Here is a 17402-nt window from a genome sequence, read left to right on the forward strand (position 1 = left end):
CATAAATTGCATGACTTGTTAAATAAATACCATATGAATATAAAAATAAAAAATATCCTTCTTTCAGAAACAGAAAAGGTTCAAATGCGAACAAGGTCAAACAGTACCGGAAGCGATGGATTACCTATTAGAAGACATCATGCCACAGGTAACTATTGCACAGTTATGTTGTATCTTTATTCTCACACATCACATCTTAATTAGTAGGGTTTCACATCATCGCACAAATACGCTTATCAGGAAAGGGAGTTCGATAAAAATATTATTTAAGTCACTCAAATGTACACTATGTTTTATGCGCTAAGGTCTATAATAACAGGATAGTATGAAATTATGTAAACTTTATTCAGTGCAGTTCTGAAGAATATTTCAACATTCTGTTGAAGTTGATTAATAAGAGAAAAACTATGTAATGGCTCAAAAGCGGGGTAAATACATAATCAGTCTCAACTGGGGATAACTGAAATAGAAATTATTCAATTTATGACTCATAAAGCGCATTACTTACACCATATACAAGACACTCATTACACCGTTTTGTTCAACAAAATGCAAATCTTCAGTCTTTAGCTTTGGGCTTATTGGTTGGCGAAACGCTTATTCACAATACCATTTATTTGAATGCTTCAACTATCTTAATCATCCGATTTTTCAAGTCGTTTATGTGATTAATTGAAATCATTTAAAATATCAATTTAAAATATTTGATAACCTTGTCTTAAACTTTCAATTCATTTGTCCATATAATCTATCTCTAGTCTGTGTTCTTGCTATTACTACTTAAAACTTAATGATAACATCGATAAAAAGTTGAAAAAGAACAACACTTTACTGAGCATTCGAATAAAGACGCGTAACGCTGGACGGCAGCGCTGACCAATGAGATCGCAACACACACACACAAACACAGCTTCGCACGCGTCTAATGGCACCGTTCCGCCCCAAGATGGCAGTCACGCGAAGCGACGAATGGGCCTGAACAAGGAACAGATGGAGGCGATGAACCGCGTGTCGCTGGGATCGGCCGAGGCACGGCGCCCCACGCAGCTCAGCCTGGCGCCGCCGCTTGAGTCCTCGGCCTCGGCCTCGGCCGCCACCTCGCCGTCGCCGACGCCGAGTACGCCCGCCGACTCAGGTCCCGCGAGACACGCCTCGTCTTTTCGGAATGCTATCGTCCCCTCCCTAACCCGCCTGTCTCGTCGCGCTGCATGCAACTTAGATCCGTCACGGAGTACCACACAGATATCAGACCTTAAATTCATCACCGGCATGTTATTCCACATTTTTACACCAGATAATAGTGACCGGTTGACCAATTTGGGATGTCGATAATCTGTATGCTGCCAATCTGTGTCTGCGTCTTGACGCCTTAAATCCGTCAGTTTGTATACGGACTTAGGACGTTAAGGTCGCTGAAATTGCCTGTTACTTTAATGCTAATCGCGACGCGAAATTCAACAAAAATTGCTCTAATATTTTCTGCTCGTATGCTAACAATTGGACTCATGATCATGTTGTCAGGCTTCAAAGCAGTGTCTATATCTATGGGCACTGGTTTGATACAAGGGAGGAGGCGATTCGGTCTTAACCTGTCTTCTCTACTAAACGTTTTCAAGGAATGCTGTGTGCTTATAGGTGTGCTACTAATGCAGAACTAACCGTCGTGATCATTCGATGTCTAATATACTAATGTTGTGGTACACTGGTGTTTAGAATTAATATTTGATCGATTATTTCTTTGCACAGGTTTTGCCGATGATTTGGTGACTAGAAGACAAAAGAAAGATGCTCAACTCGGTGGTCAGTATTCTTTCCAAACAGCTATAGATTTTTTGCCAAAATTATTCTGTCAATGTAATTTGAGTCAAATGACTTTGCTAATAGAGTTGATTTCTTTTGAAACAGAAGAAGAACGTGCCATGCGAAGGGTTTCATACTTGAAAGCTACATGGGGTGATCGACTGCACCTAGACAGTGATGTTGAACCGGACAATGATCCACAAGGCCTTCGAGGGTATGTACTAGTGTTGTTTTTCTTATAATTATAAGTACTGAATTATTATAAAAATATACATAGAATTTTTCATTTGTTTTGTCACGTTACGCTTTTGTCTATTGAACAAAGTTTATTTTGCTGTTTTATCTTTGAAGATTTTTCTATTAAGTGACAAACGAAGTGAAAATTATAATTGCTTAATTGTATTAGACCTATCCAGTAGACAATCCAAGTAGTTAACTTCCGACCATTCCTGTCCAGATAACATAAATGTGATTAGCACCAAATGTTATTTACATAATATCACTGTGTCACATAGAAATGTTGTAGATAGACGATTGTTACTACAATTTGTCTGTAGCCAATAGGAAGTAACCATTGTCATGTACCTAACATAGCGTGGGTCAATTGGTAATATAAATTGTACTAACGGGGTGTATGTGATTGGGTTCAAAACGCAGACTGCGAAAGTGGCGCCCCCCTCGGTTCACGGATGACATAACTCCGCTCCTGAGAATATTCGACCCACAAGCCGTCCTTCCTACGCGGTACGTCGACCAATAGATGGCGCTTTTACAATGTGTGCAATAGTTACACGAATGCGCTCATAGATGGCGCCGCTAGTAGCCAACAAACAATTTTGATGTTTTATTAGAGTCCTAAATTATCAAATTGCATTGCACTGCTTTAATCATGAAAAATAATAATTAATTAATTGAGTAGGTAAGTAAAGAGTATCACGTAAAAATCATTCAATAACGAATCGATGTACCCGCATTTAAAAAACAAATTCATCCACAGGTCGATTAAAACGTAACTTGTTTGGGGAAAGCTTTGCAAAATATCGTAATCCGAGAAACAGAAGTCGATATTGTTAAATGTAACGCGAGTGGATATGCATGGCGATTAATTTTATCGATATTTTGATGTTTGCATGATCGGTGTAGCAGCTCTATGTTAATCGTGGACTGTGTTACGTATGTACGTAAAATTCAATGTCTGAATGTATATACGGCATGTTTGTGTTATTTATTCGTTAGATTTAGTATTTATATGTATACGTATTTTTATATTAATATTTTAGTGTAAGATTTATGTGTGATTTAGGTTGGTGGGTATATTCTGAAATATTTAGGTGGCATTTCCCATTTTAACATCTATCGTGTCCCTTTTATTGTTCCATAAATAGAGACCATGTACCTAACACCAAAAATAAAACACTACACGCCCCTTCCGAATAAATAATTTATAAAACACCTTTAGATTCGCCGTTTGAAATTTTTCCCTCACTTTTATCCCCCCTTTTATTTTAACCTTTTTCCCCCTTAGTTCGGTTAAACAGTAGGTACAACCTATACTATATTTCATACAAGTATAAATAATATAATTAATCAAATATTTGTCTATCATATAGCTCAACGAAGAAAGGCGAAGAAGAGATCACAGACAGTGCCGTGGAAGCCACGGAAGGCGACGTTCAGGGCAACGTGCAGATCAAAATGGTTGTCAGCAATGGAAAGGTAACTAATCCTATCATTATTATGAAACTGGAACCATTAAAACCGCCATATTCTAAGTCCTAACAATAACAGATATCTGAAAAATAAATTAAAACGATTTTGCCTATCGCAAACATAAAATCATCATCCTCCGAGCCTTTTCCCAATCATGTTGGGGTCGGCTACCAGTCTAACCGGATTCAGCTGAGTACCAGTGCTTTACAAGAAGCGACTGCCTATCTGACCTCCTCAACCCAGTTACCCGGGCAACCCGATACCCCTTGGTAAGACTGGTGTCAGACTTACTGGTTTCTGACTACCCGTAACGACTGCCAAGGATGTTCAATGACAGCCGGGACCTACAGTTTAACGTGCCATCCGAAACACAGTCAATGGTGTCTAAGATATACTTAGAAAGTACATACAAACTTAGAAAAGTTGCATTGGTACTTGCCTGACCTGGGATCGAACCCGCGCCCTCTTACTTGAGAGGTTGGTCCTTTACCCACTAGGCCACCACGACATCGCAAACATAAAATACGGTCACAAAATGGTCCCGTTTAGGGAAACACTTTTACTTTTAATTGCTTGACCTTTGTACCTAATGGCAGTATTATTCATCTCCATATTGATTAATTACCCTGATCAAATCTTTTGGTTGATCAAACATTCGCAGTGGCTGTTATCTATCTCTGAGTTTTAGAAAACAGATAACTAAATTGCATAGGTATTCTTTTACCTAAGTATCTACTGACCATTTTTTTGTTTATGTACCATTTAAAATGATAATTTTCCTGACAGCGTGCGAGTGACAGATCGTGGAAGCAAGTATGGGGTGTGCTGCACGGAACCAAGCTGTACCTGTATAGACATCATCCCAGTCAGGTAAGTTATAAATTATATCTTCTAGCTCTACTGCGGCATATTTCCTTTTTTACAAATTAAATGGGCATGTGTAAATTCTAGGTTTAAAATGCAAGGAATTTTCCTGCATCATGCATTTTTTAACTCTATCCTTGCATTACAAATCACCAGAAAATACGGTAATAGGGATCCAACAGAAACCGCGTTTACAAACCTTCAATTACATAATAAACCTAGGGCAACCTTACACATGTAAAAAGCTCAGAAAATCCTTTTATGGCTACATCAAACATGATGGGATGGAAGTTTCAGTAGAAGGTTCTATTTGTATGCGGCCTTGAGCTCGCTACGATCAATGACGTATAGTTTTCTCAAAGTGTACCTTTTTGCTGGCCGCGAGTGTACACTCTGCACGTGTGGCGTAGGGCTGTCGAATGAAGCCGAATGATTTAGACGGGGATCATATTTTTACAGAGGAAAACAGATCAATCAAATCAGTGTTAAAAGAAAGAAAATGTTTGATACATTTATACTTTTTTACATAAGCTTAAATATAAATTATTTAACTCCGAACTTATCAGAAATTACATAAATTATATAAAACTTAAAAACGGGAAAATATGAAAGTTTTATTATTGAACAATCTTCCAATTTATTTATGTGTTATCACTCCTCTGACATACTCAATAATTTTAAAACAACGTAATTTAAAACTCGGCACCCCTACAATTGTCTACAGTGTAGTGCAAATATTTTGAACAGTGCTGTAATGGAATATTGTTTTACGTGGAATGGCTTTTGTTTTGTTATTGTCTACCACCGACGTTTACTTGCGTGGCACTGACTTCACACATTCACAAATATCTTTATGGCGCTAAAATACCTCATTGTTTATAAAATATCGACAGGTTAATACAAAAAATTAAAGATTGCTTATTTAATGGCTAAATTGACGGGATTCTATGTCTAGATCAAAGGTGAGAATTTAGGTATGAATCATGGCTATTATTTTCCAGTCAAGGTTTCGATATCATATTACCTTTACCTAGGTGACTGAAACGAGCGTAGGAAATGTGAAAGAACACACAATCTTCTGTTTCTAACAGTAAATTGCAATTATTGACTCTTACTTCGCAATCCCAACTTAACCTCACTCCAATTAAGTCTATGCCTAATCTTAATTACTAATAGAGATACCCGTATAAGTTACACATTATGAATTCTATAGATGTGCCGGTTATCTTGAAGATAAACTGTCGACTTCCTGTCTCGCGCCATAGTCGCGTGCGCACCTGGCTTCATTGTTCAAACTTCGAACGACACTTTAGGGATGTGCGTCTTAATTATCAATAAAGATAAGTTTCATTTAATTGTGTTGGTCTGTTTATGGTGTTCGTATGACGTCAATTAGATAGAATGGAATTAATTTAAAATTCTAATTTGTTTCGTTTTTTTTCTTTTGAAAATAAGTCTTCATTTTTTTTCGCCTATGTTTCCAATTAACAAAAAAAATGCACACAATTTTAAAGTTACTTTTCAAAAAATCGAAGTGCATAAATTAGCCATATTACACCAGGTGGCCAAAAAACTTACCCAACCTTAAAAACAGAAGAATAAATTAATTCCTTCAACCCTTAGGCATGGTTAGCCCGCACCTTCCCAAGTATGTGAGTACCTAGCCAAGCGTGAGAGTAACGGAAACTATACTGACCCACGTGATCACGGGCGGAACCACAGCTGTCATGGAATTAACATGTAGCTTTCTTAATTATAGACATAATTCAGTATAAGACACAGCTGGTGTGTTTCAATCATATCGTCTTCTGTAGGTCGGGGTGATGACTTCGTGTTAGGGCTGGCTTATTAATGACGAAACTTTAAGTTTGATGTGGTATCGTGTAATCCACTCTTAACTACTTAGTAGGTTAGGTTAGTAGGTAAATGTGTAAATCTCACGAATTCCTATTCGTGAGATTTACACATTACACATTTACAGATGAGGTTGCCATACGAGTGTTAAATGTGGATCTGCAAATCGCTATAACAATAAGCTTTGTTAGTTTATCTGCTTAACAAGCGCACAATAACGAACATCAAATAATTATGACTTCGTACTACGGAAGTCACAACTCACTTCACTTCTACTTAACAACTGTTTTCTTGTAATAAAAGGTGTCACACTCGCACCCACTTTCAGCCAAACACTAAATGTCAAAATTCTGACAATTCCACGTAGTGCGAACACCGAAGGCTGTTGTACGCGTCACTCATTCACGATATACGCAATAAATTTATAAAATGATATATTTTTGGTTCAGGAATCGTGGCCTTTAGTGTACATGTCACACGTAGACGTGCACAATTTATGTTGTGGTCTGACCATTAATTTTGATGTTAATCAGGTTTGTTAGATATAGCTGAAGTTGTCTTTATTCGTCACTGCCTTATATAAAGCTTCTATATATTTCGTTTGAACTCTAAAATAAATCGTCCGTGGAATGCGAATGAAGTTAGACTCCTTGTTTTGCGCTTTCTTAGTAATGCTTGGTAAATATTGTTTATTGCTTCCTTGATATTTGTTGAAATGGAGACGACAAAAGCTCCACTTTTAGGACAGCAATGGCGCCAAAATATACTAATAAGTCACAAAAAAACCGTCAAATAAGTTATTAATTAATGGTAGGTTCTGTTAGGAATGCAATTCTCTTCTACGATGGAGTACTGAAGCATAATTTCTTCAATGCTCTAGCTGTGATCAAAGGATCGGCGCGACACTCGCACTTCCTCGAACCGTGCCCTACAATTTATTATTGACATTACCGACACATTCTCAGTACAATAAACTGAACATTGGTTTTATATTCCTTATTTAAACATCCTTATAGTAACCCGTATTGTCTTAACAATAAGTTCTAGTTTGTCGTAACTTTGTTCTTAACTTTCACGGAAGACATTCCGCGAATGAAATGGATTTAGATATTCTGAGAAGTGTCGCCTCTATATTTCTAGAGTTTATTAATAAGATATTATGACCAGTGCGGAAATCCTATGTTCTTGTAAATATAGAAGATTGATTTCTCAATCATTCGTGGTGTTATGGCACACTAAAAGTTATGTCGTTCGGTATTTTCGCCTAATTATGTAGATATACTTAATTTCATATGTTTCATACCTAATTATAAGGTAATTTACACGAGAGGTACTTTAATTTAGAAACATATCGAAACACTGCTGAAATCCTTTCCTAATAAATATGACGAAAAACCAGCTTTTCAGATAATATTACCGCGATAATGTAGTTAGTGTTTAATTACTCTCTGTGCGCTAATTAATTTTTAGTAACGCGTGTTACTGTAATATTGTAATTAGTGCTCGTGTGTATTTACATAATAACGTAAATTAACTTTATGTCCTTGTAACATGAAACATCGTTCCGCATAAAAGAGCAAAAATTTCAAAAAATACATGCTTTATAAACTTTGAGCTAGAACTTTACATTTAAGTAACACAAACATTAAAAATTAAACCACTTGAAAATAGTTATTTATACATTTATTAATCGATATGCGATTTTTAAAAACCATGGTTTTTCATGCCCTCTCTTCTCAATAGGAAGCTACTTTTGGAATCGGTAACTAGAATCAAAAGTTTTGACGTTCATAAGTGTTTATAAAGGCCTACATGACATTAAATGATTTGATTTTGACTCTATCTGTTCTTTTCAAATATACTCTTGGAAGTAAGTAGGTTACAATCAGTCTCTCCAAGAAGATAACCACACACGCCATTCTTTCACCGTTTGATGAATGAAAAGGGCTGACAAGGCCTGCTCCACTTCCTATAAGAATCCTGATTTATTACACCTAAACGAATTAGGAATGCGTAGAGAAAATGTCAGATGTTTGCTATCAAGCGAAATCTTTCCTTGACCCTATTTCGGCAAAATGAAAAAGTTGTACCAAATATAACCTACTTTTTCTTTCCTCCACCCAATGATTTTGGAAGAATTTTATATGGCGGTAGATTGTTTAGGGTGTAATGTCTTTTCCTCTCCGTAATATCGGTGTCTGCGCTAATGCTTGTGCACTATAACATTTCCTGTCCTCTTACAATGTAAGAGAACAGCCGCCGTGGCCGATAATCGACTGGGAGGACAGCAATTACTTTTCCAAATTCCTGATAAATATAGCTGTATTTTAAGATGCGAGTAAATGGTGTACAGATGGTCAAAAGTAATTGTGAAGATTTCACAATACGGCTTTTTATTTTGATGGGAATTTCTATAGCTACGTGACCGCATCCACGGCGCATGCGGCCCTGAAATAAAAACGTAAACTGTAAAGATAAATCTATCATAAAATCTTTTACGTATTGGACTTTCCCTAGTGCTAAAGTGTCCCGAAATAATGTCTCACTTCAGAGTAACAAAGTATTTCCCAGTCAAATGACGAATATACTTTAAGAAAAAGTCTAACTAATACATTGGTTGAAACGCAACGTATAATCCTAATAAATAAACGATGTTAACTAAAGTAAACATACTCTGCGATAATCATGCAGATCTTAAAACTAATCACACATTCAACTTAGCCGTAATGACAGCTTATAATAAAATAATGACTTCACACCATACACTATGTTTTAACACAATTTATGAACGCGCAGAACAACGTTGAAGTATTAAAACCTATTTATTAACCGCACTTAACTTGCCGATACTAAATCAATGGAACAAAACAGTTATTAGCATAATACCGTGCGCTAAAATGTACCAAATACATATTTATGAAGTTAACACCCAACCAAAATGCAAGAAGTTGCATGTTAATGCAATCAGATCAATGTCGGACGATGACTCTATTCTGGTGGAATACGTAACATGGCATAATAGGTTTTGAGTTAACAATATAAATGGGAATACCTGATTCAAAACTAGGGAAGACCATCAATCTTTTGTAGTTTGTTGTTAAGGGCGAAAGAAAACCATATATTTTCAAACACTTAAATTACCCCACTCTTAAAGATTTTTTTAAAACTTGCACTGGTATCGATCAGGAGGACTAATATCTTTGCCCATGCCGAATATTAAAATTCAATATAGAGTAAAATTCAAAAATAATGATGCCAGAACCCGGTGAATCCTTTTTCGATAAATTACTTTATCTAAATAAGTAGGTATCTACACCTTCCCAAATATCTAATCAATTCCGACAAACGTCTAAATTCTTCAGCTTATTTCAATCACCTCACTTCCAGAATAAGTCTTCCTATTTACAATAATGTATAGTTCCATAAATTCAGAGGGCTTGTTATCTCAGTGTTGCCACCCACACGTAATGTTGCCAGCCTGGATAAATGCGATCGCCCGAGGAAGATTGCTAATGTAAAACAAGAAGATACCACGTATGCATATAAAACCTACTTATTTAAAACTTATTATTAATGCAAAATATTTGAGATCTCGCTTCCTTTTTGGCAGGAAATTGGTTGGTTGTTTTTGGTATTGTTGATCTATGTAGTGGACATGACCAAAATATTTTTATTATTTCAATAGGCCTCTTTGAACAGGTTTTAGAAAACTTGCTATGTACACTTGGCCCGTTCTTACTGTGTAAAATGTTAATATAAATTGTCTTTGAAAGAGAATCTTTTATATTGTCAGATGCATGGTAAAAATTGATTCCTTTTCTTACCCGTAGTTAGAGCCTAGTTATTTTCATATAACTTGTTTCACTCACTCCAGGGTCAAGTACACTCACACACCCTCAGGCTCACTCTTAACACGTCAGAATTAATATATGTAAATTGTTATCGATACACGGTATATTTATTGCTATGTTTTGGCGGCCTCTCAACTATTTTTCATTATGGTAATGCGCTCTTTGATATAGACAGCTGACAGACTAGATTATATTTTTAAATAGTATACGTGGAATTGTACGAACCTCGTAAATCCTTTTTCGCTTAGAAGTAAACATTAGGATAGCAGATTTTTCCACGGCTGTAGAACTGGATGTAAATATTGACAAGCCTATACATATTTACCTGTAGCTAGCTTTGCTTTAAAAGATATTCAATAATATTTACTTGAAGGCAGAAAACATAAAAAATAAGCCTATCGATCCTACACAATTATAGCAAACAAAAGATGGAGCATGCGAGCTAAAATAATGGAAATCTAGGCTCAACCGTCGAGGTATCGTAATGGATTGCTCACACGCAATCAATGATCAATCGGGAGACGCTAGGCCCTGCGCCCGCGTCGCCGATAACACGATAACCGGCCTACGGATGAATTACAAGTGACTGCGTAATTGAACATCATTGATATTTTGATCAATTGATTCCCCTGTGTTTCACTTACCAATTAATATCTGCTAATATGCCAGTGAACAGAAATGTGTGAATGTGGACAACAAATATTTCAGCGGACAAGAAACAAAGCTCTTTATTCCATATTATGATACATGTGATCCGGAAGTTAATAAAACAGTAATTCAGAGCTGTAAAATTGCGGTTTAAACACAATGATTGGCCATTGTCTCTTTATACTCATTTCTCAAATTCCGAGCCACTTCAGCTTGTAATATTAAACTTAAGCGCTGTAAACATCTCACAACTTACCAAAACATGGTGTATTTCATTCAATTGTTTTAGTTGATTTTTCGAACGGAAGACGTTCAAGTGGGTGTGTAAGATTATTAGACACAAATGCATTGATATTTATCAAGATCTTCTTGGATTTCTCAAAAAGGCGATAGGCGCGCGGGAGTTTGAATGGCGTAGAGTTGTCGGGTCAATGCTGGGCAGGTGTCGTACTGTTTCAAGCCAGGGTTACTGGTTATTGTTTCTTGTGTACTTACAAAAGGTAATATGTTAATACGTACAGTCGTGATGGATTAAAAGTTCGTGGCGCCATTAAACTCCATAGGAAATATGAGCATCGTAATATTAAATTTATTTACGGTCTATTTTAAATGATTGCAGTTGGAAATGAAAAAGTTTATTTTAGTAACGTGAACATTGAAGTTTATTTTTGTGTTGATGCACTCTGAAATGTGATAGGTACTTAATTGTTTTAGAGTTGCGTAGGCGGCTTGGTGGAACCTTGGTCATTTCGCTTGTTTGTCTGTCGGGCTTTGTTTAATGGTCATATTTGCTATAGACATTGAACTCCACAAATTAGTAAAATATTTTCTTTTTTTACGAATAGGAAACCAATATTGATTGCTAGCATGTTTGTTTGTTTTCCACGTTTGTCGTCGTCCTGGCGACTGGCAGCCCTGCCTTCCTACGTACCAATGTCAGACCATCAGGTGCAAGGAATTTTGGCGTAGGTATTCGACCTCAACAGAAATAAACATCTTTTGTTATAATTGCTCGCCATTGTCCCAAAGCGTTGCACAAATAAACATGTTCAAAATAAACTGTAATTAAATTCAGGTAGGCACTTGAGTGCAAATGGCTTTCAAAATAGAAATGAAACAGAGCGACAATATCTTTGTGTTATGACATAATGTACAGATGAGAACAACGGTGCTGTGCACGTTAATAATTAAAGTGTCATTTGTGTACTAAAGCCACAGTGTAGCAGAGATTCTTGGAAGTCAAGATTGATTGGCAAATTAACGATAGAAGAATTTTAATTGCAAACTGGGTGTTAACATAGATAATCACATTTCTCAAAACAGATGTCTTTAGGGAGACGGCCTCATTTTATTTAATTTGACAATAGTACATTCTAAATAGTACTTTCGAGGAATTAATTAATACCCAGCAAACATATTTGCTATCTCACAGTCTTGTATATTCCCAGGCAAATCAATGACATTGTATGTCTTAATAGCAATTCGACGAGTTTGTGAGGAAGTCGCAGTAGTCGGTAACTATCCCTGCGCTTGTGGAGCCCGATCGAGACAAGTGCTTCTAGCAGCGGGACGGCTATTAATATACACGGCCGACCTTCAACAAGCGCCACAACACACTTTATTCACTTGTCGCTTCATTTGTTGTTGAAACGCATGAATAATACTCTTAACGACGATCGTAGGCGTCATTCATTCCCCTGTCGACAGACTTTTACCAACAACCCCTTAAAAGTACGTTGAACTCTACATAAAAGTTTGTAACTAAAGCAACAGTCATCTAGGACCTTTTATAAGCCTTAAGTGCCCTTAGAATTAGATGTGATTACCGCAGTCCTGAAACTCGTTGAGAGGGCTTCAACCTCTGAGGGTTCGCGGAACTTCTATACACAACCATGTCTTGAGGTTTCACTTTCTTATCACTTTCGGTTCATTGAACACCAACAGGTTTAATTATCGAATCAAGTGCCTATTAATTCCTTCGTGTCGTTGATTACGTACCGATAATTGCCAAATTAAGCGTAATCAGCCGTAACTCGCGTGTAGACAGTCGCTGACGTGAATTGCCTATATTTCAGCGTCAGTCTGTGTAGCTCAATTAACTGCCGCCATTGGTCAAATTGCTTTATTTGCATGAGCGTGTGAGGTGCGCCTCCCGATTCAAGCGGCCGCATGTATCGCCCGGCCGCGGCTGGTTCCGACTTCCTGCCACGCCAATTATAAGAATAAACAATAATCACTTCCTACGGCGTTGAGACAGGTCGTTAAGTCCTGCTGTCGGCGGGTCGATGCTTAATTTGAGGGCGGCGTTGTCTCGAATTTGCGTAATCGAGCGACGTGTGTGGCGAGGCGACGCGGCCCCTTATACGGTGAGGACAGAACCCGCAGCCGCGTGCTGACCAAAAAATAACCGCACGGCCATCACCGCGTAATCGACACTTTATCTATCAAAAAATCACACTACAGCTTAAATTAACAAGCTCCGTGTATAGTTAAATTGGAGTTTTATTATGTCGACCCATTGTCATTATTGCGATGAGCTTATCGAAGCAGGTTAATAGTGGGCTGTTGAGACAATAGGCTGGCGGGTAGCGCGAAGCGTCGGCGGCGGTAGGCGCGGACGAGACACGATTGCGCTTTTAAAATACTTTAAATGCCACAGTTGCAGAACAAGGACCGTTTACAGTGATAAGGCCGACGTGTAATAACTTTGTGTAATAAGTTGGGCAAGTGGAATGCCGCCCCGAGGAGCTCCACGTTCAGTAATTTGTTGGCAATTTATTAAGTACATACGTACTGAAAATGATCAATCCATCTGGCTCAGTATATGTAGTTTACCGTGGTTATTGTCACTACATATTATTATGCCTCTTTACCTTACTAAAGTTCCAATAAATTGATCCTTATAGAGCTGGTAAATAGGGAGTGCCTCTGCCATTTTAGGTCGCAATGAAAAATCGTCCTCATTTTTCCATGAGCTTGAAGGTTGGCAATTTGTAAACGCTAACCATGCGCTTAAATCACTCGTCCCTTCGAGTCGGAAGGGCAGGAAGTAAACTGCCAAACATCTGACAAACAGTAATAAATTCAGCATCCCTTATTCGAAGACAATTTAAAAGCTTTTAGGCTTTTCGGAAACTGGACGCCGGAATGACCTAGTTATAAACTTAGGCATTAAATTACGTCTTGAGTTTGTATTGTCGTTTCCATTCGATGCGACTTATTTGGGCGTAAAGAAAATTGAAATAACATTAGTACAGGATTGACCGAAATCTGAATTCGGCGGAATATAAATCATAATCGTAGCGAAGATTTATTTTCATGATTGAATTTCGGATGGCTCTCACTGTAAGAATTCGTTGAAGGTCGAGATCTAATTTAGTTGATATTTTGTTTACTGAGCAACACGTGTATTACATCACGAATGAACTTGACCCATACGTATTACATAAGAGTTCACCTCAAAACAATGAAACACGCGACCGAATGCCAATGTTGCGTCGTCAGCTCCCGAACAAAATGGCGCCGTCAACACCAAGCGATAAATAATGGGGGGTACAAATAATTAGGAAACTACGAAACAAGCTATTTGGGTTGTACTAATCTCCAGGGTTTGGCCTAGAAACGTTCCGTGTATCTGAGTGATCGCTTAATCTCCCGAATTGGGTTCGCAAAATCATCTGGGGAACTTCAGATTATATCGCCCTACATACCTTCGTAATCTATTATGTAAGGAAAGATTATTTTTCTCTGTAAGTACGGCTATTTTTAGATCTCTTTTGTTGAATAGGAAGGGCTCGTGTAAACCTTTGACGCGTGTACTACTCTTCTTACCGTATTTGTGATCGCTATAAATCTTTTAATACACTTTTTTAATTGTTTATTTTGGCGCTTTCGCTGCATTTAAGGATTTACACAAGTAGGTACATTTATCTGAACCTCAAATTCGTTTTTAACCCCCGACGCAAAAACGACGGGGTGTTATAAGTTTGACGTGTCTGTGTGTGTGTGTGTGTGTGTGTGTGTGTGTGTATGTGGCATCGTAGCTCCCAAACGGATGATCCGATTGTAATGCGGTTTTTTTTGTTTAAAAGGAGTGTCATTCGGGAGTGTTCTTAGCTATGTTTGGTGGAAATCGGTTCAGGTCTTCAAGGTCATCAGCTCGTTTGTTAGGTGTGAGAAGAATGTTACACGCTCAGTTTACTTGCAAGCATGTGTGGGATCTGAAATTTGAAACACTAATGTCTTCTGGAACCACCGAGCTGGTCTGCTGTTAGGGCACGAAGGTAGGAGACGTAACCCTGAACTGCCTTTTAGTAAACCCATCGAGTTTGGGCTCGTTGAATTTGTCTTGACTAGTTCTCTTCAATTGACGAGAACCTGATACTGGAAATGGGATGTGGCGGATGAAACCCTGGAATGCCGGAATGAAACGGATAAACCGATTTATATCTTCGCTGAAAATCTAGAATGACCAAAGGTTTATGTTTCCTCAATCTGTGCAATTCTCCCAGAGCCAGTATGTTATGAGGATTGTTAAACAGCATCCTTTGTCCGAGATCGCATAGAGCGACCCCATCTTAAAATAAAAGAAATTAACTGAAAGAAGAAAAAATTAAGGAGCTCCTTCAAAAAGCATGAAATAAAATTAAATTATAAATTTTAAAAAACCCCCGACCCAAAAAAAGTACGCAATTAGTATGACAAAAGGTTAAAAACGCTAAACCCTATAAAAAGCAAAAAATAACTTTTAACACTACGTAAGTACCAACTAAAGCATGTCAGACTAAACTAAATTTTGACGTGTCGGGGGACCGCTTTTTACCTTCAAAAATACTTACATAAATCAAATGATACCTACCTAATTACAACATTCGTATAAAACAAAATTATATACACAGTTATAAGTAGTATATATAATGTAGTAGTATATAATTACTTCTAACGTTAGGCTAATAAATTAGAGCGGTCCCCCGACACGACAAAATTTAGTTTAGTCTGACATGCTTTAGTTGGTACTTACGTAGTGTTAAAAGTTATTTTTTGCTTTTTATAGGGTTTAGCGTTTTTAACCTTTTGTCATACTAATTGCGTACTTTTTTTGGGTCGGGGGTTTTTTTAAATTTTTAAAATTAAACTTGAATAATTGTCGGACTAAATACTTGCAATTAGTTACAACGTCGCGTGCATTTATAAAAATACTTTTTTAATCAATCAGCTTCTACTCCGCTCTAGAAATTAAAGAAAAAGATTTGAAATAGTGTAGCTCCCACGCTAACTGTAGCACTCATGTAGGTGAGAATGGGTTACTTAATGGCCCACGACAATATTTTCGAACAGTCGGCGTCGTGTGCAAGCGCAGCCTTACCTAATATCAAGTGTTTCACACATGGCGACATCATTAACTTGCAATATTACTTCATTTTTAGGACTACACAACAGAGAAGATAATTAAGCATATAACAGCCTATAAAAATATATTCAGTTTGCATATACCTATCTAGTCGATTTCGAAACAATACGTAAATAATCGAAAACCCTCGTATTTTGCCTTCAAAAGCCTTAACGCTGACAGACGTTTGGCGCACGGAACGCATCAAAATGGCGCTCGTATATCACCCATTACCTAAGTACATTGGATTGAAGTTAAACACGCCATAAAATAAACCTTCAACTATCCCATTAATAATATTATCGACTTTATTGTTTACGCCATAAAGTTCAGATTTATAAAATATCGAGGGCGTAATTGTGATGCATAAATAGTGATTGCCCTATATTACTCCTGTCTATCGATTAATCGATCAATAAGATCGGTATTGATATCTCATCTGTTGTGCGAATTGCGGTAATAGCGAAATTATTCGAAATATTTGGCGATGGGTATGTTTACCTACTACATTCCTTGTGTCTGTGTTTTGGTTTCCTTAGAATTGGGAACGGGAAAATAACATAGATTTATCTATGGCAAGGACTACCATGTATTGTTATGATTATTTGTTTAGCCTTACAAGCCATTATCTAAGTAAACAAAAGCAGACATAGCATAGATCGTATCAACGCTTAAGTGCTTTTCAGAATATCTAAAATTGATATAAATTCCAATACAAAATTACAGATTTACGAATTCAGTTTCAGACTAAGCAATACACTAAATTATATCTTGAATCAAATCCTAAAATTACTAGAATCAAAGATATAAGAAAACTCCAAAAAAATAGGCCAAATAATCTTCCGGTACTACATGAACTCCATTCAGAAATTGTATTTTCATGTAATAGTCGCGTTTAATTAAAACAAATTGCGTAGAACGGAACGGAACTAGGTTCCCTGTATCGTAAATCGTTTACTGCGAAGTGGGAGTATGAAGACATAAACTTAACTATGAAAGACGGGAACAGCCGGAGTACGGGAATATTGCGATTCGTGTCCGTGTAAATATTGTAACATTTTTTGTGGGAACATGTAATATGTAGTAGTGTGTTGTTTAAAAATGTTGTAAAAGTTTTGTTTGGTTGTTGTAACTATTAAATAATTGTTTCTTTATTTACGTTTGGCTAGTTAGGTGAAACTTTCCACATATATTTTTTTAATGTGTAGTGTAGTCTATTTATTTTTTCAGTAAGACTATCGTCACATTAGTAAGAGAAAGACACTAATACCTACAACAGTTCATAC

The 17402-nt window shown here is 37.1% G+C and overlaps 1 protein-coding gene across 15 annotated transcripts in view; it reads left to right on the plus strand.

The window, feature by feature from the left end:
- The window catches only part of LOC124631145 (rho GTPase-activating protein 23), a 334067-nt gene that overhangs the window by 247441 nt on the left and 69224 nt on the right, over positions 1 to 17402 (plus strand). For 12 of the 15 annotated variants that reach the window (XM_047165350.1, XM_047165351.1, XM_047165345.1 and 9 more), the window contains 7 exons: positions 68 to 148; positions 947 to 1135; positions 1747 to 1800; positions 1906 to 2014; positions 2458 to 2544; positions 3411 to 3516; positions 4297 to 4380. In XM_047165350.1, the coding sequence (XP_047021306.1) occupies positions 68 to 148; positions 947 to 1135; positions 1747 to 1800; positions 1906 to 2014; positions 2458 to 2544; positions 3411 to 3516; positions 4297 to 4380 (710 nt within the window). The remainder of the gene's footprint in view (positions 1 to 67; positions 149 to 946; positions 1136 to 1746; positions 1801 to 1905; positions 2015 to 2457; positions 2545 to 3410; positions 3517 to 4296; positions 4381 to 17402) is intronic. The other 3 variants (XM_047165352.1, XM_047165353.1, XM_047165355.1) reach the window with 3 other exon arrangements.

The sequence above is a fragment of the Helicoverpa zea genome, chromosome 6, assembly GCF_022581195.2.
Source record: "Helicoverpa zea isolate HzStark_Cry1AcR chromosome 6, ilHelZeax1.1, whole genome shotgun sequence".
NCBI lineage: Eukaryota > Metazoa > Arthropoda > Insecta > Lepidoptera > Noctuidae > Helicoverpa > Helicoverpa zea.